The 22,510-nt window shown below is 44.8% G+C and overlaps 1 protein-coding gene across 1 annotated transcript in view; it reads right to left on the bottom strand.

Moving 5' to 3' along the window:
* Positions 1-16,737, bottom strand: part of LOC149278789 (chondroitin sulfate proteoglycan 4-like) — a 38,547-nt gene extending 21,810 nt beyond the window's left edge. The window contains exons 1-2 of the mRNA XM_089501720.1: positions 16,201-16,737; positions 15,055-15,388 (exon numbers count right to left, since the gene is read on the bottom strand). Of these exons, the coding sequence (XP_089357846.1) occupies positions 15,055-15,388; positions 16,201-16,737 (871 nt within the window). The remainder of the gene's footprint in view (positions 1-15,054; positions 15,389-16,200) is intronic.
* Positions 16,738-22,510: the final 5,773 nt, after the last annotated feature.

Genomic DNA, 22,510 nt, shown 5'->3' with positions numbered 1-22,510 from the left:
GTTTCTCTACACCCCATCCCCTGTAGAGGGTAAGCTTGGGAGCAGGGCATCTCTTTACCTTATGTATTGGCCTGTACAGTTTTTTCATACCTTTTGACGCTCTACATCGAGTATCCTCTTACACGCAGCATAACATACTTTTAATTGTATTATATTAATCTAGATTCAACAATTGCGTGTTACAGTTCCATTTCTATACTTTGTTACATTAATGATAACAATATTAATATGCAAATTCTTGATTTATGTACCAATTAAGTATGTTATTCCCCTGCAGGAATACTATTTGTGTTCATGTTAGTATTAATAATGTTTATTGTTATTTTTGAAGTTATAGTCTCCCTTTATTGTAATCATATTTATTAAAGGAAACAATGGAGCACACAAATATAGCCACTAGAGGGAGACATTACTTCATAATTCAAGTGTCTAAGGCAGGGGTCCTCAAACTTTTTAAACAGGGGGCCAGTTCACGGTCCCTCAGACCGTTGGAGGGCCGGACTATAGGGGCTGGCAGTATGTTCCCCCACAGGCATACAGCCTCCAGCCATACAGTATGGCTGGAGGCTGTATGCCTGTGTACTGCCCCATTTCAGTGTTCCGACCACCGGAGCGGCCATAGCAGGACCGGAGGATCGGTGGTCAGAACACCGAAGGGACGCGCCGCTGGTAAACACTTACCTCCAGTGCGCGTCCTTGCTTCTTCGCTTCTCTTCTTCTCCGCTTCTCCGTTCCTCCGCGCTCGGTTGCCATGGGTGCACGCATGGGACGTCAGTGACGTCGCTGCGTGCGCCTGCTCCCGGCGGTCCCCGCGTTTTTAAAGTAAACGCGTGCCGCAGGGACTTCACAGAGACATCCTTGTGTTCCGAAAGCATCTTTCGGAACACAAGGATGTCCTGAGGCAAAAACACCCGGCGGGCCGGGTAAATGCGCTTCGCGGGCCTCATGTGGCCCGCGGGCCGTAGTTTGAGGACCCCAGGTCTAAGGGGTATGTGTACCTGCTGCTGATTAACAAGCCGCTACCAAGAATCCAGCAATCGCCTAAACTAAAGCGAATCCCAATGAATCCCAATGGTTCTAATAATAGTCCTAAAAACCAGGAGATAAAGATATTCTAAATTGTAACCTGAATTCGAGGAAGGGTTTACAATTATGGGAACCTTTGATATGAAATCAAATTCCTATATGTTGTCATACAATACTGATTAAAGGTTTTATTGGCAGAAAAGAAAATATAAATAAGAAAAACAATGACCCTCCGTGTGCCTGCTCCCTCTTGGCCAGTTGTTTTTTAGGATGTCTTAGGCTTTGGATACCATTATTATTATAATTACTTTGTATTTATGGGGTACCAGCAGATACCATAGTAATAGGTGAGAATACAAAATTGATTCTCTACAGTGTTTGAGAAATTGGAGATTTGTGTTTTACACAAATATCGAACATACATTACACAAACAGACAACAGACTAACATAGAAACATAGATATTCATGGCAGATAAAAACCAATCGGCCCTTCTAGTCTGCTAACCAAGTATATAGAGCGATGGCATTTGTGTACTGTCTATAACCAAAACAGAATTCCTGAAAAAGGAAATCATTTAGAAAGGTATAAGTAGCACCCCCGAAACCGATGGAATGCGATTCTCTACCTCATTCCATCTGTTTCATGTTAGTATTAATTATGTTTATTGTTATATGTATATGCTGCTTACACGGTTTCCATTACCTCTGGTTTATGGTACCGGAGGGATATTCTGAAATAATGCTGTTAGCGGCAGCCAGGGAGATGTGAATTTGTTGCATTGAAGCAGATATTTTCTTCCTTTCTTGCGTGGCTCGGCTCGCCGTTAATTGTCACAAAGAATCATGCATTTTTAAGAGTTTTATTCAATCAAAGTACATGTGAGTGGAATGCTTAAAGTCCCAAAGTCACATATTTTGAAGAGATTGTCGGAACGCAGCCAATTGGGAAGTCTGTAATGGGTGAAGTATTTGTTCTACAACACCGTGGCAATTGTGGTTGCTTTCTTTTTCTTTGTAGAATATGTTTGAGCATGCCAGGTATAGTGGTCAGTGATGACTAAAATGCATCCAGCACCTTTGTAGCCTTGTTCTATACAAATCTACACACATCAGGTCCATTGGTCCTGAGCTTCTAAGATGGTCCTGAGCTCCACTGGTTGGCAGTGTCTTCTATTGTAGTTTTACAAACACTCACATTCTAGGCCAATAAAAATGGTCTCGCATGAGCCTATCATTTTATCGACATCTTATTCACCATGTTGATTACCAAAATCCCTTATGACCATTCCTCTAGACTTATAAGGCAACACAAGTTTTCTTCAAAGATGATCAGGGTACTGGATTGCTCAATAAAGGAGACCATCTGCAATAAAAAATCTGTCCCACTCTTGATCATCAGAGTATGTCTAAAAGTGCTGGGTTGTGGGCCTCCATAGCTCGCACCACTAGGCCCAGAATAGGATATTGGTCCTTTCTCTTCTCCTCTACTCTTTTCACAGACCACCATTTGTGCCCAAAAACCTATCGTGACTGCATGGAACGTCCAAAATAAAGCAGCGGTGTTTGCACACGTGCACACTACATCCTGACAGTTCCTCGGGAACCGCCATTCATTCTCTCCACTTTGGAAGTTTTGTGTGATGACATGATCACGCAAGACTTGCTTTATACTGGTGGCCAAACGGTTGTATAACTAGAGCAGGGGCGTCCAACATGCGGCCCGCGGAACCTCGAGGTGCGGCCCGCGTGAGATCGGCAGCCAGGATCACAAGAGCCCTGCTGCTTACTTGTGGGAGGGTCTATTCTCTGCTCCAGTCCTGCTTTCTCTGTGGGGAGAACGAGGGAGGCCGCGCCCCCTGCTGAAGTCTGTGAGCGACATCGAGAGCTGTAGTAGGTAAGGGGGTGGGGGAGGTTGTGTGAATGAGTATGTCTGATTGAGGGAATGAATCTGTGAATGAATGAATTTTTGTGTGTGTGATAGCATGGATGCTGGAACCTAGGCATGATGGGACTGTGATTGCTGTTAGAAATCACACTCCTATCATGCCAAGTCAGCCAGTACATGCTGAAACCTGGCTAGCTGCCCCCCTTGTGTATTGATGCTGCCAGCAGTATGGGGTCTGCACTTACAGCCACCCTGTACCAGCACGTATTGGCTGACTTGGGATGATAGGAGTGTGATTGCTAACAGCTAACAGCAATCACAGTCCCATCATGCCTAGGTTCCAGCATTTACTGGTTGCCTGGGTATAAAAAGAATTTGTTTGCTGTTAGCAATCACACTCCTATCATGCCAAGTCAGCCAGTACATGCTGAAACCTGGCTAGCTGCGTACCTTGTGTATTGATGCTGCCAGCAGTATGGGGTCTGCACTTACAGCCACTCTGTACCCGCACGTATTGGCTGACTTGGGACTAACAGCAATCTGCTAACAGCAATCACAGTCCCATCATGCCTAGGTTCCAGCATTTACTGGTTGCCTGGGTATAAAAAGAGTGTGTTTGCTGTTAACAATCATAATATATAATTTTTTTGTTCAATTTTGGTGTGTAACTTAGTTTTATTAAAAGTGTGTGGGGGGGTCACTTTCAGTTTCGGCTAAGTGAACCCTGAATTTTCGGTTTTGGTCCAGAATTTTCATTTTAGTGCATCCCTAAAATAAATAGAACTATTTCATTTTTACTTATCCAGAATCCTGAATTTGTAGGCCCGGAAATCCCAGAAATCAATGAGAGGAAAAGTAAAGGTTTTGTGTCATTTACTTTATTTTAATCTGCATATCTTATTAAAGGCCATATTTTCTCTCAGTGAAAAATGAGTGCGGCCCTCGCACGTATACAATTCTGATGAAGTGGCCCACTGCAGAAAAAACTTGGACACTCCTGAACTAGAGTCTGAGGAGAAGCAGACAAAAAAAGAAGACACAAAGAGCAGTGGAAGAAGAAAGAAGAACACAGCTGTGCGACAAGGAGACAAGGACACGGAAGTGGTTAGCGGAGAAGGTAGAGAGACATTCAGAAACAGTATGAGAGAGAGTGAGGGAGAATGTGAGTTAAAGAAACGATGACATTTAAACAAATCTTTTACATTGTTTTTGTTTGGGTTTTTTTCACTGGGGGTCCCTCCTTGTTTTTGGAGATTTGTACGAATTGACAAAATTGGCAACTTTTGTTAAAATTCAAATACTTACATATCTAACTTCACGAGTCTAATAACAATCAATGGATTATTATCACACAATAACCAAAGGAGAGGTATCTAGCACTGTAACCCTGGTCTGCTGTTCAAATCAGGTCCTGGGGTCAGACTGCTGCATGAATCTTCCACATGGCTACACACTAACGTACTTACACACATATACTAACATACATACAATAACATACTTACACAGACTGACATCCTTATTTACAAACACACATACTAACACACATACAGTAACATACTTACACACACTAACCTTTGTTGGTTCAGGAAAGTGTACCCATGCCCGCTGTTTTGCTCCCATAAGGTTCTCATCTGCTATGTCTGAGCCCTGGGAAATGGCATCATATACCAAACCTCAGACTTAGCCCTTCAGTTACTGGGTGCCATGCACTTGTGGCGCTACCTCACAGAAACCCTTCAGCCAAGAAAGGGGGCCAATGGAGAGAGGTGAGAGAGCAGGGAGGCCGGGCTCCCTACCCGGCTGGGCCCTGTACACCAATATCAGGCATACCCAACTCATGGCGGCCCTGCATATGACAGCCTGACCGCCTGTGCTGCCACTGATGCAGAGAGCTTAGGAAGTGATATTATGTCTTATTCAGGGGAGGGCTGGCAGCGTAAGGCCTGGGGGGCAAGTCAAGTGAAGTGGCTCCGCCCCCTCGCACTCACCTTTCACCCCTCACGCTGCTCCCATCACTATGCGGCCATCAGACTGCTGGAAAACTTATCTAAACGGCCGCTGGGTGCTGATGCCACCGGCCGGAGGTACTTTAATCCTTTTTTTTTATTTTATTTAATATGCCGGATCGGCTTGCCATATTAAAAATAAATAAAGTATTAAAGTAGCGCCGGCCGGCAGCATCAGCATGCAGCGGCCGTTTAGATTCGATTTCCAACAATCTGATGGCCGCATAGTGATGGGAGCAGCGTGAGGGGTGAAAGGTGAGTGCGAGGGGGCGGAGCTTTCACCCCTCACGCTGCTCCCATCGCATACGGCCGCTGGGTGCTGATGCCACCGGCCGGCGCTGCTTTAATACTATTTTTTTTTCATTTAATAGCCGATCCGGCTTGCCATATTAAATTTTTAAAAAAAAGTATTAACGTTGCGCCGGCCGGCGGCATCAGCACCCAGCGGCCGTTTAGATTATATTTCGGGCGGCCTGGGGGGCAATTGCCCCCCGGCCCAGCCCGCCCCTGGTCTTATTGGTCATGTAGCACATTATCCTTAAGATGTAATACTACATACTGAAGCCATTAAGTGCTTTAGGGCTATATTCACAAAAGTAGAAGTTTGCAGAGTTGTAATTTCAACTGACCAGAACATCAAGTGCCTTCAAAATCAAGGTTTTGATAAGCAAGCACTGAATCTTCTAGAAATGGACAAAAGTAATTTTCACAAATATCTACATAATGCTTTGCATACACTGCAGATAATGGAGTGTACAGAACAAAATTAAAAACAGTTTTTGTGATGAAAGATGATAAGTATGTTAAATTGTTCACAATAGATTTTGGAAATTCTTTTACTGCCAAACAATTGCAATTGATTCGTTCTGGATTCCCAATTCCCTTTAGCACATGTGAGCTTTTGTCCTTTGCAGTTTTTACAATAAAAAAAGTCATGTTGCATAGATCATTGTGACAGTGGCTGTGAAAAAAAATTGGAATGCTTTAAAAATGCTAAAATTCCATAAAATGAAACCATACATTATGATTATACAAATGTGCGAGTGAATCTCTAAAATCAAATCATTACAAACTTCTAAATATCATAAACCTGGATCATTTTTTTATTTGTGTGACTTCTGCACCATGCGACACTTTAAAACATGTAAAAAATCTAATCAATTACTTTTCATGATACATTTCCTTAAAGGGAAAAAAATGTCAGACAGGAAATGTAAACAGGAAGAAGGAATCTCGTCTTCAGAACGTTCTTTACATTGTGACTTCGCTGCGTAAATACTCTTCCTTTTGTCATGAAATAATAGCTTCTTTCTGTACGTAACTTTTAATACATCAGTGCATATCTTATGTCTTCGTCACGAATTGCTTTGGCTACAAACATAAAATGTCAAGAGAGATGAGTCCCATTGGATAAATGTCATTGATTATACAACTTAAATAGCAAGAAGTTATAGACGGACGTCTCCACGATTATAAGTTTACGCTTACTTACTAAAGCTTCTGTATTGAGTTTTCCTATATAAAGCCTGAACCCAAGATGATATTCCCAGAGGAAAATTGCAAAAATCCACAAGAACCAATTTTTTCTTGCCACATCCCTATCCCATATAAAAAAAATCTGGTGAAATCTATGACAGGATTAAGTATCTTTTTCTCTCTTCCTATCTCTCGTCTAAAAATTGGGTTTTTTTTAAATGGTGTAAAAAAAACATTCAACAGTTGAAAACCTAATTTAAATAATTAAACCGTTTACTCAGGTAGCACCCATTAACTTTTGACCTTGTTGAGCACATTGGGGTTATGGATGAAGAATTCTGGTATAATAGAAGCCATTGGGAAGAAAGTCTCATCGGTTGCTATAGTGATTGCACCACGACTAATACTTCTTATAATAGGCAGACTAGATGGGCCGAATGCTTCTTATCTGCCATCAAAATTGCTACGTTTCTATGTAATACTATAGGCTATACATTACTTTTACCCATAAAACCCGGTGCATTGACCGTCAGTTTTAATCGCCAAAGATTAAATCTGTGTAATTTCTTGTACCCCTTAAAAACAAAGCATTATTGCTCCATTGAAAAGAAGGCAGATTATATAAATTTTTGTGCATGAAGCCAAGATACGATAACCAGAATTTAAAGCACCACCAAAGAGTATTTCTTTAATTTCAGTCGCTAATTTAGACATAACATCATTTCCTGATTATATTGATATGAGTTTCTATTATTTGCTTATTTGCTGCTGGGGGAACAATAACTTTTTGTTGTGTTTCTGTAAACAATGTTTTGAGGTCTCCTATTAAAATCCTAAATATTCACGCACCTTTGTCTCCCGGGAATCCGATGACGTGAGTTTACAGGAAGATCGGGTATTTCTCACTAACACTTTCCTGTTTTCTAAATGCTTTTGTTTTCAGTTGCAATCTTTTCTACCCCTTGTGTTTCTCCAGGGAAAAAACAGGCAATCACTTGCCACAGAGAACACCCCCTGTGTATCTGAAAGAATGTTTCAAATGATTTGATTTGGAATTTCAGAGTTATGTAGGACTGGACGATGTCCAAAATAACACAACAGGTTGTTTTTCTTTTTAATTCAATTAAGGAGGGGCAAGGAGATGTTTATCCTGTTTAGAAATATTTCACAGAGTATAAAAAGGAATTTTCTCACGTTGAAAGCCTTCTGATCTTTTTTCATCAGAGAAAATTTCACCTGTTTATTTTTAGAGGTAGTTCAAAGACGAAGAGCTATTTCTGATTTCCCTATCGTCAGTTCTTTAGCGTGTATTACACAATAGATAAAAGTGCCGTTGTTAGGGATGGAGCAGCCACACTAGTAAAAGTATTGCAGGAGAGGGACTAGGAAAGGTGAGTTAAACGAATATGGGGGGTGTTGTTGTAAGCGCCCTTAAAGAAGTGGGTCGTGAGGGATTTTTTTAAGGGATTTTTTGACGGATAGACCAGGGGAAGGGCATTCCAGAGGATAGGGGCAGTCCTTGAGAAATCTTGTAAGCATGTATGAGAGCTAGAAATCAGAGGAGAGGATAGAAGGAGATCATTGGATGAGCGGAGAGACCGGTTAGGAGAGTATTTAGAGATGAGTGAGGAGATGTAGGATGGGGAACTGCTGTGAAGGACTTTGAAAGTAAGAGCGAGGATTTTGAAATGAATCCTAAAGTGCACACGCAGCCAGTGAAGAGACTGACAGAGGGGAGAGGTGTTAGTGAAGTGATGGTGGATTGTAGAGGGGTGAGACGGTAAAGAGGGAGACCAGCTAAGAAAGAATTACCAAGGCGGGAGATGATAAGGGCATGGAAGAGTTAGTGGCATGCTGTGTTAGGAAGGGACGGATGCGGGCAATGTTTTTAAGATGGAGATGGCAGTTTTTAGAGACGGACTGAGGGGGTGAACGAAAGGTCGGAGTCAAGGGTGACACCAAGACAGCTGGCATGAGAAGACGGGGAGACGATAGCACCATTAACATGGAGGGAAACTGTTGGGGGAATCTTAGCATTGGAGGAAGGGAAGATGAGAATTTTGGTTTTGGAGAGATTGAGTTTCAGGAAACATGCAGACATCCAGGGGAAGTGTTACTGGAGACACTGAAGGTAGGATCAAAGAGGTAGGAAGTGAACCAGGAGAGAACAGTGTCACGGAGACCAAGAGCAAGAAGAGTTTGAAGGAGAAGAGGGTGGTCCACAGTGTCAAAAGCAGCAAAAAGGTCCAGTAGGATTAGCATGGAGTAGTGGCCCTTACTTTACACTTTAGCAGTGAGTAGGTCATTTGTAATTTAAGTAAGGGCAGTCTCAGTAGAGTGACAAGGGCGAAAACCAGATTGAAGAGGGTCAAGTCGGGAGTTGGAATCAAGAAACTTTGTTAATTGGTATTGTGACAAAAGGTGTGGTAAAGTGGTAGATGGCAGGTATATTAGACCAGCCTTGGTCAATAGTAGCCTGCTTTAACCCCTTAATGACAATTGCCGGTCCTGGCACGGCACGGAAAAGCATGTGCTTTACGACAATTGACGTGCCAGGACCGGCACGTCTTTAAACGGGTGCAGAAAGCGATCTACTATCGCTTTCTGCACCCAAAAAGCGTTGCTGAATGCCTCGACCTCGAGGCATTCAGCAACGCCGCGATCGGCACAAAGGGGCCATCTCTGGCTCCTCCACGGGGCGTCAACATCCGCCATACTTTGTATGGCGGCGGACGCCCGTTTTAAAAGCGTTTAGGAGGCGATCGACGATCGCCTCCTAAACTTAAATGGTGTCGCTGGAATGCCTCGATCAGGAGGCATCCAGCGACACCAAACACTAACCTTTTGATGGGCTGTGACCGCTCCGGAGAGCGGTCACAGCCGCAGCTGCCGGCAATCTTCGCCATCAAGGAAGATGGCCGCCGTCCTGTAACAGGAACCACAAATTTTAAAAGTTCGCTAGATAGTCCAGACCATCTAGAGAACTTTGGCTCCACTTGCAGGTTGAATACAGGTACTGCATTCACCATGCAAGTCAATGGAGCCCAGCTTTCTAATCACAGTGTGATTAGTAAAAATAAATTAAAAAATAAAATAAAATTAATAATAATTAGAAAAAAATAGTAAAAAAACAGTAAAATGTAAAAATCATTTCCCACTGATGTCACTATCAGGGGAACCTCCAAGTTGAAAAAAAATGTTAAATTTTTTTTAAAAAAAAATTAAAAAAAAATATATATATATATAAAAAATATATTTTTGTGAGCAAGTCCTAAAATTAGCATATTAGCTTAAAACAATTCTCGCATGGAAAGAGTTAAAATACTGGCATATTAAATGCCCGTGGGGTGTCTACTTTTAAAAAATGTATGATTTGATGGGGTAAATTGAATGGACCAGGTTCAACAACGTCCCAATTAACACGGGGGGAAGGATGGCCACACATCTAATTTCCAATTAGAAAAATGCACACGTACCAAATGTGGCCTTTTAGTTCCCCCAAAAAATGACACACCCATGCATGTGGGGTATCACTGCACTCAGGAGATGTTGCTGAACACATTATGGGGTGTCGTGTGACAGCGGCATATACCAGGAGCTGTAAATTCATACATAAAGTAGGTGTGTGTGGGAAAAATACACACACAAAAATATTACTGCAAACTTTGAAAAAATGCTGGTGGTAAAATATGTGCATGCAAAGAGTTAAAATACCAGCATTTAAAATACCCTGTGGTGTCTAGTTTTGAAAAATATATGGTTTTGTTGGGCACACTGAAATGGCCTGGCTCAAAGATGTACCAAATAGGGCATGGGCAGTGGATCCCAAATGCCAAAGTTCAACATTGAAAAAAGCGCATGCCCCAAATGTGGCCCTTTTGCCCCAAAACAGTCAGGCAAAATCATTCATGTGAGGTATCGCTGTACTCAGGAGATGTTGCTGAACACATATTGGGGTGTTTTGTGATAGTGACATATACGAGAACATTTTAATTCATACCTGAATTAAAATGTGTGTGGAATACCAAATGCAAAAAAATGACTACCACAAAGTTTGACAAAGACTGGTGGTAGATATGGTGCATGGAAAGAGTTAAAATACTAGCATTTGAAATACCCTGGGGTGTCTAGTTTTCAAAAATATATGGGTTTATTGGGCACACTGAAATGGCCCGGCTCAAAGATGTACCAAATAGGGCATGGGCAGTGGATCCCCAAATGCCAAAGTTCAACATTGAAAAATGCGCATGCCCCAAGTGTGGCCCTTTTGCCCCCAAACAGCCAGGCAAAATCATTCATGTGGGGTATCGCTGCGCTCAGGAGATGTTGCTCAACACATATTGGGCTGTTTTTTGATAGTGACATAAACTAGAACATTTTAATTCATACCTGAAGTAAAATGTGTATGACAAAACAAATGCAAAAAAATGACTACCATAAAGTTTGACAAAGACTGGTGGTAGATATGGTGCATGGAAAGAGTTAAAATACTAGCATTTGGAATACCCTGGGCTGTCTAGTTTTCAAAAATATATGACTTGATGGGGTAAATTGCATTGGCCGGGTTCAAAGATACCCGAAATGGCACATGGGGGGAAGAATTACCAGATTTGGAAAAAATGGCTTTGAAATAGCAAAACGCTACCTGTACTTATTGCCCCATAATGGGTAGAAAAAAGCAAAAAAACATAAAAACATTGGGTATTTCTAAACTCAGGACAAATAGTAGAATCTATTTAGCAGGTTTTTTCATTACCTTTTATAGATGAGTAAAAGATTTTTCAACTAAAAGTTAGAAACAGTCATTTTTTTCTACATTTTTCACCATATTTTATAATTTTTTTAATAGTAAATAATATGATACAATCAAAACAATGTCATCTAAAGAAAGCCCTTCTTGTCCTGAAAAAAAAAATATCTAATGTGTGTGGGTTCAGTAAACGGGAAAGAAGAAAATTACAGCTAAACACAAGCAGCGCAGAAATGTTAAAAAGGCCATTGTCACAAAGGGTACAAAAAGTAAAATCAGCCTTTGTCTCGAAGGGGTTAAAATATGTCCCAGGGAAAGATATTGTTTGTTTACAAACTGCACTACTGGCAGTTTGCAAAACTTGGTAATGGTCCCTGGGGTGGAGCATCTGGAAGAGCAGGGTGGGCCAGTGCTCCAACAGCACTAATTGCTGTATTGATCCAGTCCAGAGCCTGCATTCTGGACAGGAGCTCCACAGGTGTGGACAAAGTAGCAGCTCACCTGTGGTTGATTAATTAGCAGGCAGAGGGTAAGAGGAATTGAGCCTGATACAGAGGGGGAATCCATTTTTATGCCAGCTAGGAGAGCTGATGAACTGAAGAGTGGTTTCTCTCTGAAAAGCTGTTTTGATGGTAACTTTTGACTCGTTAAAAGGTGAATGATTGGAGCTGTTTTGTCCTACGCAAGTGCTCAAGCAAAGACTGTTATTCTGTGCTGCTGTTTATTCCTCCAAAATAAACATTGTATCTGAGCTAGATGTGTCCTGGGCTTCATTTACCCTAGAAGACTGTGGTTACAACCAAGATCCTTGACAAAAATCCCAAGGAAAAGGGAGGCGTGTCACAGTATAAACAATTATTTCAAGAAGCTTAGAGGTGAGGGGAAGTAGAGAGATGGGACTGCAATTGGACAAATCAGTCCGGTCAAGGGAGGGCTTTTTCAAGAGTAATGGTAGCATGCTTGACGGACCATGGGACAGATCCAGTAGTGAGGGAGAGGTTGAAGATATGAGTTAGAGTAGAGACAAGGGTAGATGAAAGAGACTGGGTGAGATGGGAAGGGATCGGGTCAAGGGAGCATGTGGTTGGACAAGAGGAAAGAAGAAGAGCATTAAATAATCGGATAGCATGGACTTCAAATGTGGAGAAAGAGAGTGATGGAGCAGAGGGAATATGTTAAAAAGTACAAGCTGGGGAGAGTAGAAACCCTACCCCACCACCCTTCCTGTCATCAGATCTGGGAGTGTGAGTGAGGTAGAGGCCACCATAGCAGAGAGCAGCGGGAGAGGCAGTGTTACAAGAGGTTAGCCAGGTTTCAGTTAGAGCGAGAAGGTGCAGGGAACTACAGGCAAAGTGGTCATGTATCTACACCTGCTTTTGTGTCACATGATAATTATGCATTCCCTTAAAAATGGGTAGGTGATTTTACATGGTTAAAAATAAGGGCTTGGGTATTAGTAATAATGGTACAGTAATGAAGTAGAAAATTGTGAATTTAGTTATAAAAATGTTAAATTCAGGACAGTGGGTGGAACAGTATCTTTAAGTCTCTTATTGTTGTCTAAATTCCTTTGCAGGGACGTGACATCCAATTTTTGTGTCATTTGCACAAATTTTTGGTTTTGTTTTTGGTCCAGAATTTCATTTCTTGCCCCTCCAGTTTGGATGAAATTTGGAGGGCCTTTTATTTCAGAAACAAAATTAGTTTTTACTCCCTCTATCACTCTGTCTCTACCTTGCTCCGCAACTGCTTCCCCATCTTCGCCTCTCCTCTTTGCTGCTTCTCTTTCTCCACTGTTCTGCATTCTGCTCTCCTCTTCAAAGTACCTCCGCAACATGTATGTAGGTAGTGTGTACCGTGCATCGCAAACCCGTTACTACTTAAACCCACCAAGTAACGACACGGAGACTGAAATTGGATAAAGCAGGCCACAGCACAATTTTATTACAAAAACCACAAAACACTGTGTTGGCCTAAAACACCATAAACCAATAAACAGGAATACACCATAAAACTAATAAATACAAATATACATAACACATTACCATAACATATTCAAACATAACCAACACAGGAACCGAATTAACCTCGTCCTTGCCGGCCTCCCACACTGCACAATCCAGACCACAGGTACTCACCTCCCCCCTCGTCCAAACAAAATTGACAGCTAACGTCCGCTGTCCCACAACTAATGCTAACCACCAGCCGACCATAAGCTCGGTGGGCACGTCCAATAAAACACCAGAGGTTAGGGGAGGATTGAGCCTTCCATTACACCAGCATCCAAACTCCATCACTTAACAAAACCAGACCGGCAAGGACACACAAACCGCCACAAACCCCGCTGTTTAACCCCTTAAATCAGCGGGGGCCCTCACCAGCACACGCCATGGCCTGACCTATAGCCTCCTGCAGAGCCAAATTAAAAATGTCCAAACCGATGTCATTTAAATGAACACCATCGCTCCGAAACAAATTAGCTGCATCCCTCTCAAATACCCTATGCCGAACCGTCACGCCATTAACGCTAGCCACAAACTTGGAAATCCAACGATTAAATTTAACCCGCAACCGCTCCAGGGCCCGCTGGTTAGTCGCCACCCGCCAAAAATTCAGAGAAACCACCTCAGACCATACCAACCGAACATCAGGAAATAAGACCAGTAGCCTAGCGAGGTCCCTAAGAACCATATCCCCCAGAGACTACCCCAAGATCATTCCCCCCGAGGTGAAGCACCAGAACCGAAGGGGGACCCAACAACCTAGATAACCGAACCAGTTCAGGAAGGAGATGAACCCACCGCATCCCCCGCTTCCCGAACCACCGCACCTCAACCTCAAGAGGGGAGAACCCCAACTGCTCCCCGTTCGGGCGAACCGCTGCCCGCCTCCTGGCCCAGAAGATGAAGGAATGCCCAACGAGCCAGACTTGAGGGAGAACCACACCTACAAGAAACAGAGAATATTAAACAGTCATATCTAAACGAACATATGACCTAAAACGTCACGATCGCCAGCGCCCAATCCGTTGCACCGAGGAATCGGGCAAACCCACCCGGGTAGCCTCCGTGGCTGCACCAATCCTAAAGGAATGGCCCCCAAAAGACCCGGCAGGAACACCCAAGGCTGCCAGCGACTTCCGAAAAACGCCGACAAATTGGAAATGCGATAAATATGACCCGTCCTGATGCACCAGCAGCGGACCCCCAGCCGCCGGGCGCACCAATAGAAACTCTCGAACCGCCGACACCGGGCAAATAGGGGAGCCCAACCGAACGCAAGCCCCTCTTCCCAGCACATCCGTCTTCGAGCGCCGAATGCGAAAGCACAGGCCACCAGCCCCAAATTCCACATCCTCCGCCAAAACACCCCCAGGCACACACTTACTAAGGCTAACCAACTCCCCTATCCGCATAGCCCCAAAAAATGCCAAGCTAAAAGCCGCCCTGAACAACAGGACTTCAAAGTCCGAAACACAAACAGAACCCAACACCGCACACAACCGAACCAGCAACTCAGCCGAAACCAGCCTCCGAGTACCCCTCGTAACAACCCTGGCGAACGAGGAAATCCTTAGTAAAATCTGCAAGCCCCATCAATTTACACAAAAAACTTAGACCCGACAGGCGAGCAGAAGCCGCCGACGGAGACACCCCGGCCGAGTCCCACTGACACAGGAGGGAAAGCAACCCACTCGTCCCACACCTTACCATACCTCCCCCAGGTGGCCCTGGAAACCGAACCGCGAATCCACTGCGTCACTCGTTCAACCCAAGGGCCTACAGGTCCACTGGACACGGGACCCCTTCTTCGTCTGCGTACGGTGCCGTAGCTCAAAACTCCGCCCACTGAAAGCGAGAAAGAGCATCAGCCGTCACGTTTTTTACACCGGGTATATGCACTGCCTTACAGGTCACGTTCAGACCCAAACACCGCAACACCAGCCGACGCAAAAGGCGAACCACAGGAGGAGATGAAGCCGTCAAAGTATTGATAGCCTGAACAACCCCCAGGTTGTCATAATGAAACAACACCCGCCGATCACGGAGAACATCACCCCACACTTCCACCGCCACCAAAATGGGAAAAAGCTCCAAGAACGCCAGGTTCCGGGTGAGCCCTGAATCCCTCCACGAGACCGGCCATTCCTCAGCACACCAGTGCGTGCCCAGGATAGCCCCGAAACCCACCGACCCCGCCGCATCCGTGTAAAGATGCAGCTGGGAATTAGAAACTTCGGGTGCCTGCCAATACGACCGACCATTGTAGGTATCCAAAAAAGATCCCCAGACAGCCAAGTCGTCCCGCAGCAGGCGAGTGAGCTGAATAAAATGGCGGGGCCAGACCACACCCGCCGTCGCCGCAGCCAGCCGCCGGCTAAAAACCCGACCCATCAGCAAAATGCGACAAGCGAAGTTCAACTTCCCCAACAGTGATTGTAACTGACAAAGCTGAACCTTGCTCATCCCCCGCACCCTAGCCACAAAACCCTTCAAGTTGACCAGCTTAGCAACAGGCAAGCGGCACTCCATCGCCACAGAATCGATCTCGATTCCAAGGAAACTCAGACAAGTGGACGGCCCTTCCGTCTTATCGGCCGCAAGAGGAACTCCAAACCGACGCATCACAGCCTGCACAGTACGCAGGAGACGAAGACAATCCCCAGAATCCCCAGACCCCATACACAGGTAATCGTCCAGATAATGCAGGATAGAAGCCAAACCCGCCTCCTCCCGAACAACCCATTCCAGAAACGTGCTAAAACATTCAAAATAGAAGCAGGATATAGAACAACCCATCGGGAGGCACATGTCAACATAAAAACAACCCTCGAACTGACAACCCAACAAGTGATGGCAGGCCGGGTGAACTGGGAGAAGGCGAAACGCCGCCTCAATATCCGTCTTCGCCAATAGGGCGCCACGACCTGCCGCAGGAACCATGTTAACCGCTTTATCAAAAGACGCGTAAACAACCCTAACCATCTCGGTCGAAATGCCGTCATTGACCAAATGACCACGGGGGTATGATAAGTGATGAATCAAACGAAACTTACCAGGTTCCTTTTTGGGAACACCCACAAATTCGCCAAAGGCTGCACGGCGAAAGGGCCCGCCATGCGCCCCAACTCAACCTCCTTACGTAACTTGTCCCTCACAACGTCGGGAAATTCTGCAACAGAGCGCAAATTCTGAAAATTAACTGAACTAGGGGCATCCACAAAGGGTATCCAAAACCCCTCTGAAAAACCCCGCAACAAAATGTCAGCAGCTCGCCGGTCCCTATACCGGCTTCGCCACGGACGCATCGCGTCCACGTCCACCGGCATCCTCGTCCTTCGATCCCACATCTGCGCGCTTGCCCCCCTTAGCCCGCTTGAAACAGCCGGAGCACTCATGCTTGAACCGACAGGACGCCCCCCACTTACACTGCCCGTTATTAAACTGGTAACAGCACCCCGGCCGCCGCTGACCAGCCGGCCCCCCAAAGAAACGACGAAAAACCGCCTTGATGCGTGGCCGGCCGAGTCATAACGGCCAGCCACAGACCAATGTCCATTTGGTCCCAACCGATAGTTGGCGGAACTGCTCATCGTACCGCCACCAGCCCAGACCCCCATACGTCCGACACGCGCTCCAGATGAGATCCTGATACGCAAAAAGTGGCGAACATTTTTCAGGGCACTTTTCACCTATCACACTAGCCAAGATAGAAAAAACGTGAATCCAATTACCGAAGGTCTTTGGAATCCGCCGGTACCGAAACTTCTTTTTCCTTCTCCTTCTCCTTATCCTTCTCCTCTGCAGCAGGGGGAGGAGCCTCCTCCAGCGGCAGAAGGGAGAAAATCTCAAGGAATTTCCCTTTCCAGATCTTTTCTTTAATCTCCTGCTTCAAGTGCAGCCCCAGCAGGCCCGACCAACACATGTAGGCTGCCCCACGGGCCACATCCGCTACCCCCAAAGCCGCGTCTACAACCGGCGCCGAGCCAAGTACCGCAGCCCCGGGGGCTGTCCACTGGGCCTTATGCCCCGGTACCCCCCCGAAACCGCCACGGCAGGCGCAGGAAGGGAAACCGAACCTAAGGAATCCGCGCCACCCCCAGGGTGCTCCCACACGGACCTAACCTGACCATCCAGCCCAGACCCCGACGGTCCAGCACTCCCACCGTGCTCCCACGCATCCAAAAACCCCCGCAGACCTGACAGAAAAGCACCCATAGTAGAGCCCGGGCGACCCTCCACCCCGGCTCCCAATAGACCCACAGATTAAGAGGGTAACTCACCACCAAACCTCCTGCGGTGCCGTACTTGAAGCCGTGTTGATAGAAGGTCCCTGAAGCACTGGTCCCAGCAGCGGTGAAGAATCCTGCAGCAGCACACCAGTCACAGCCTGTGTAGAGGAAGGGGGTGAGATGAAATGTCCCGGGACAGCCGCAGTACCAGGGACAACCGGCAGGGGGCCCAGCCTGGGTAAGCCACCACCAGGTGCCGTAGAGAAGGGGGGTAGAGAAAGCCTCCTCATCAGAGGAGCCGTATGGAAGAGGTGGAGACCCCCCATCCCTTCACCCTGAGGAGGTAAGCGGGCTGAAGGCCCCTGAGCGAGGTACAAGTCGTCCCCGGAGGACCCCCCTGCCTCCTCCGAGTCTCCCTCCCCAGCAGGACCCCCAGTCGCCCTCCGTACAGCCCCGCCGGGCCTACTCACCCCCCCTGCAGCTTGCCTGAGCCCGGATGGGGCTGCCGACACCGCTCCCGACGTCCTCTTCGGGCGGGCAGTGGAAACGCTGCCCTCCGCTTCACGCGCTCCCGCGCGGCTTCCCGGAGGTTCCTCTGCCCGCCCGCGGCCACCGGAACGGCCGCGCCGCAGCCCGCAGCACCCGTGCAGGCTCCGGGGCCTCCGTTGTCAGCACCTGCAAGGAAGCGGCAGGTCCCGTGAGCCGTGAGGAAGCCTCGCGGGGCGCACGCGGCCCAGGATCCGGAATCCTGCTCTGAGCCCCCCCGCCCGACACGGGGCTCAACCGGGCAGGAGGGCGGGCGCGGCGGCGACCAGAAGCGCGCCCCCGAGACGATGCATCCGCGGCCCCACCAGACCCGGCAGGCACTACAGGCACCGCAGCCTGAGGCAGTAAGTGAGCAAACTGCTCACAAAGCGCCCTGCCACCGTCCTTGTCCGCACCAGCCCTGAGAGCAGCGAGGATTGCCTTCACATCCATACTCCAGGCCGTCAGGATACACCAAAGCACAAGCAGGTAAGTCTAATGGCCGTGTCTGTAAAAGGTAACAGTGACCGGGGTCACCCAAAGGGCACCTTATATCACCTAGGGTCTCCCGCCCCTCAATTAACATACCCCAATCAAAACACGCACATGCCCCAAGCATGCACTCACCCACACACATACATGCTCCCTGTCCATTTGGCTACGCTGATTCCCAGGGGCCTGATACAGCCTCCATGCGCACTTTATGGACTACCTTACCCCACATTCATCCAATGTTAATCTGATCGCGTTTCTGTATTTTTTCAACCTGAGAGTTTAATTACCTTATCTGAAATGCCAACCATACTGACATAGACCCGCAAATAGGGCTGGCTATCTATTGTGGAGGGCTAATTTGCAGGATGACAAGATCACAGAGTGGTAAGGCTTCCATACTGCATAGTGATCAAAATAAATACTGGTGATGGCAGTATTTCTAACTATTGAAATATTATGAACTATGAAAAATTCCTGGGGAAAAAAATCCTAGGTTTTTCTTATAGTAGTTCACAGTCTGTAACACTAAAAACTATTCCAGAAGTCATAGGAAATAGACTGTATTAACCACATTCCAACACAAAGATTCTATTTCTGTTTGTTTCATTGTTCTGCAACACTGGGAATATGATAAGCCGCAATATAAAAATAATATTGTTTTTGTTTATTCCTCTGACTTACTACCAAAAGTATGCCCGAAGTTATTTTTACCTGTTGAAAACGGAAAGCTAGATACAACTAACAATTACTTTTAACTTCAAAGTATTTCACACCTTAAGCAGGAACTCTTTTTGTCTAGCACAAAACAAATTCCTAGGTGTACGAATTTATTACTAGATTTAAGTATGTTGTCTATATTTTCATTTATCTTGGCACGTCTTTTAAAAAATCTTAATGGGTGCTACAAAAAGGTGTATTTTTTCAGTATATCTCGCGAAAGCAGTATGTGTTCCGAAAACAAGGGATTATTTTTAAAAAAAGTGATTTGGAGGTATATTTCCAATAGTTATCACCATAACAACCAAGAGAATGGTCCTGTTGACTGGACCATTGCATTCGTTGCTACAGTAAAAAGCCCACTCTCCTTGTAACGCACCGCACGCTTGTAGGGAAGTGCTAAATTGTGTATAGACAACCTAGATCAGGGTTTCAGGCTTAGCACAGCAGCTACCTTGATACAAACTGTTGACTGTAGACAAAAGTCACTTTCTATACATTTTTCCCAACTGAAGATTCCCCATTTCCAGGAAATGTGTAAGAAATGTGTACGACTGGTCCCATACATATAACATCTATCTATCTATCTATCTATCTATCTATCTATCCATTTGAGCCCCATTTAGCCGTAGTGAGAGACTGAGTTGGGGCATTATCAAACAATATTGTATTATATAGGAAGTTGTTATTTGGAGGGCTACGATTTTATCGTATTCAGATTGGAGTCTATCGGGTCCAGGTGTTTTGGCATTAGCCAGACCCTTGATGGCTAGTTTTACCTCCTCTTCTAAGGGAGCGTTAAGTGTCTGACACCGGTCATTTGTGAATTTAATTACGTTTGCTGATTGTAGTAGATGAATCCTAAATTAAAGTCAATATTTCCAGCTCTGTATCATCCCTGAAAGTAGTCTACAAAAGTTTTACTGATATCTTTAGTTGAAGTCATTGTGGCATTCTCTTTACCTTTAATCCCTACTATTGTGTATTTGGTTTTTTTTTTGGATTTTCTAATTTTGCCAATAGCTTCCCAGTTTTTTAACCCACCTGCTCTTGTTGTAATCTAAATGAGAATGCACTTTTGCAAGCCAGTTTCCAGATCGCCGGTTCATACGACAAGTGAGAGGTATTAACCAAACATCCCTGGAGCAATTGCTCTGTGTGCTCCACTTTTAATCCAGCCCGGACATGTCTCCAGTTACATCTGGCGTACCAGCAGTCAAACATGTTGGTGGTAGTTGTGAAGCTCTGGGGTTGCTTTGTTGCTTCAGGACCTGGGAGACTTCCTATAATTGATGGAACCATGAATTCTGCTCTCCTGAAGGAGAATGTCTGGCCCTGCTGTTAAATTATATTAAAAGAGGAACACTCAATTTTTTGTGTAAAGGTAAAGACTAAGCAAAGCTATTTTCTTCTTAATGCTAAGCCGTTGTTCACTTTGTTTATATACACGGCAAAGTTAGCTACAAACATATGGCAAAAAAAATATAACACAAACTCCACGTGCAGGCGAACTACAATGTTTTTCTTATAAAGAATAGACTTGTGCATGAGGTCCAATATAATTTCGTAAATTTGAAATTCAGGGGCCAAAAACACAATTCTCTCTCTCTGCCCCCCAGTCTTGTCTGTGCTCACCTTGTATTTGCCCCACCCTCACCTGCTCACTTACCTTCCCCAGTCGTTTACTTATCTCCACTGATGTCTTGGACCATGCTGAGAGGCAGCGGGGAGGAGGGGTGTCAGTATGTGGGACAGTTTTCTTCTGCATAGAAAAAAACACAGGAGAAGGAGAGGGGTATGTAGTGCACACACACAGTGCCTGCAATAGAACCTGCTCTAACTTATAATATCTTTGCATGTCTGTAGATGTAAATGAATGCAGATACTGAAATGGTTGTAATTGTCATTTTTTTAACTTTTTTCCCATCTGGAATTTTGTTAAATTTTAGTTTGTTGAATCAGACTGGCTTTCTGATGGAAAACGTAATGGATGTGGTGTTACAGTAGCAGCTCAATGTACAAAATCAATACTCAATCAATACTCTACTCTACATTACTATAATTTCATGAGTCTAACTAACAAACATCACAACGAACCATGAAAAAAACAAAAACAGACGAAGCTCTGTAGACATTACTGTTACATCCCGTAGTATACTCTCCAACAGATAATTTCTTCCAAATAACCAGCATTGGTTCAGTGCCTATGTCTGTGATATTTCCTTCAGCGCATACTGCTGATTACTCATTAAAATAAGAAGACTTATTGTATATTCTTTCGATGTTTTGCTGGTGAATCAGTGATATGTCTGTGAAGTTTCTTTTAACACATGAAGTTGATTCTTGTTCATTTAAATCACACTAAACCATTCCAAATCTATTTAGCTAAAGTAAACATAACTGGAATGATATTTGTAAAAGAACAGGGGTAAGCAGGGATAAGTATCCCTTTTTAGTAGTTGGTGTGCACAGAAATATTATGTTGTGCAAATTATTTTCCTGTTATAAAAGTATGTGCGCACTATATTTGCAGGTTAAATAAATAACCCATAGAAGCATAGCATTGCAGGTATAGAGCAACTGCATAACATATAAACCGAGCCTTGCAGGTATAGATCAACTGAAAAATCACATTACAAACTCAACATTTAAAGTATAGATCACATAAATAATGCATGGATACTCTGATTTACAGGCATAAATCACATGTCACACATCCCAAAGGCCATCCCTGGCACCCATATTGCACCCACAGGATTTGCCCCAGCACCCAGATTGCACACACAGGATTTGTCCCAGCACTAGACTCTGGTCTCTTCTCAGTCTAGGTCAGGCACACCCTGTATTGATTCTATACCTATTAGGCCCAAAACAGTTACAGTTTAGAATATAAACGTATACACTGCCCTTGCTAATGCCTTCCCACAAATACATACAAACACTTTCAAATCCCAAGTACACACTCTCTCTTCCCTTTCTCCTAATTTCTCCCATTTCATCGTCTCTCCCCACTATGGTTATCCAATTTTTTCTTCCCCCTTTTCTCTTTATTTCTCCCCTTTTCTTTGAGTGCCTTCTTATTATGTATCCTCCAATTTCTCTTCATCACTCCCCCTTTTATAACTCTTTTTGTTATCTTTATCTTTATCTCTCCTCCTCTATCTCTTTACCTCACCATTTTTTCCATATCCCTACCCTTTCTGTTCATCTCCCCTTCTTTCTTTTTATTTCTCTTATTCTCTTTATCTCTCTCATTTCTCGTTGAACCTCTTCTCATTATCTCTCCTCCTCTTTCTATTTATCTCTCCTTTCTATGTTTCCCATTTCTCTTTATTGCTGCCCTTTCTTTTTATCTCTTTGTTCTCTTTATCTCCCCACCCTTCTTTTTATCACACCT

Source organism: Sceloporus occidentalis, unplaced genomic scaffold, assembly GCF_023333645.1.
Source record: "Sceloporus occidentalis isolate IW3139 unplaced genomic scaffold, rSceOcc1.0.p SCAF_180, whole genome shotgun sequence".
NCBI classification, from domain to species: Eukaryota; Metazoa; Chordata; class Lepidosauria; order Squamata; family Phrynosomatidae; genus Sceloporus; species Sceloporus occidentalis.
This window is presented reverse-complemented; position numbering and strand designations above follow the sequence as displayed.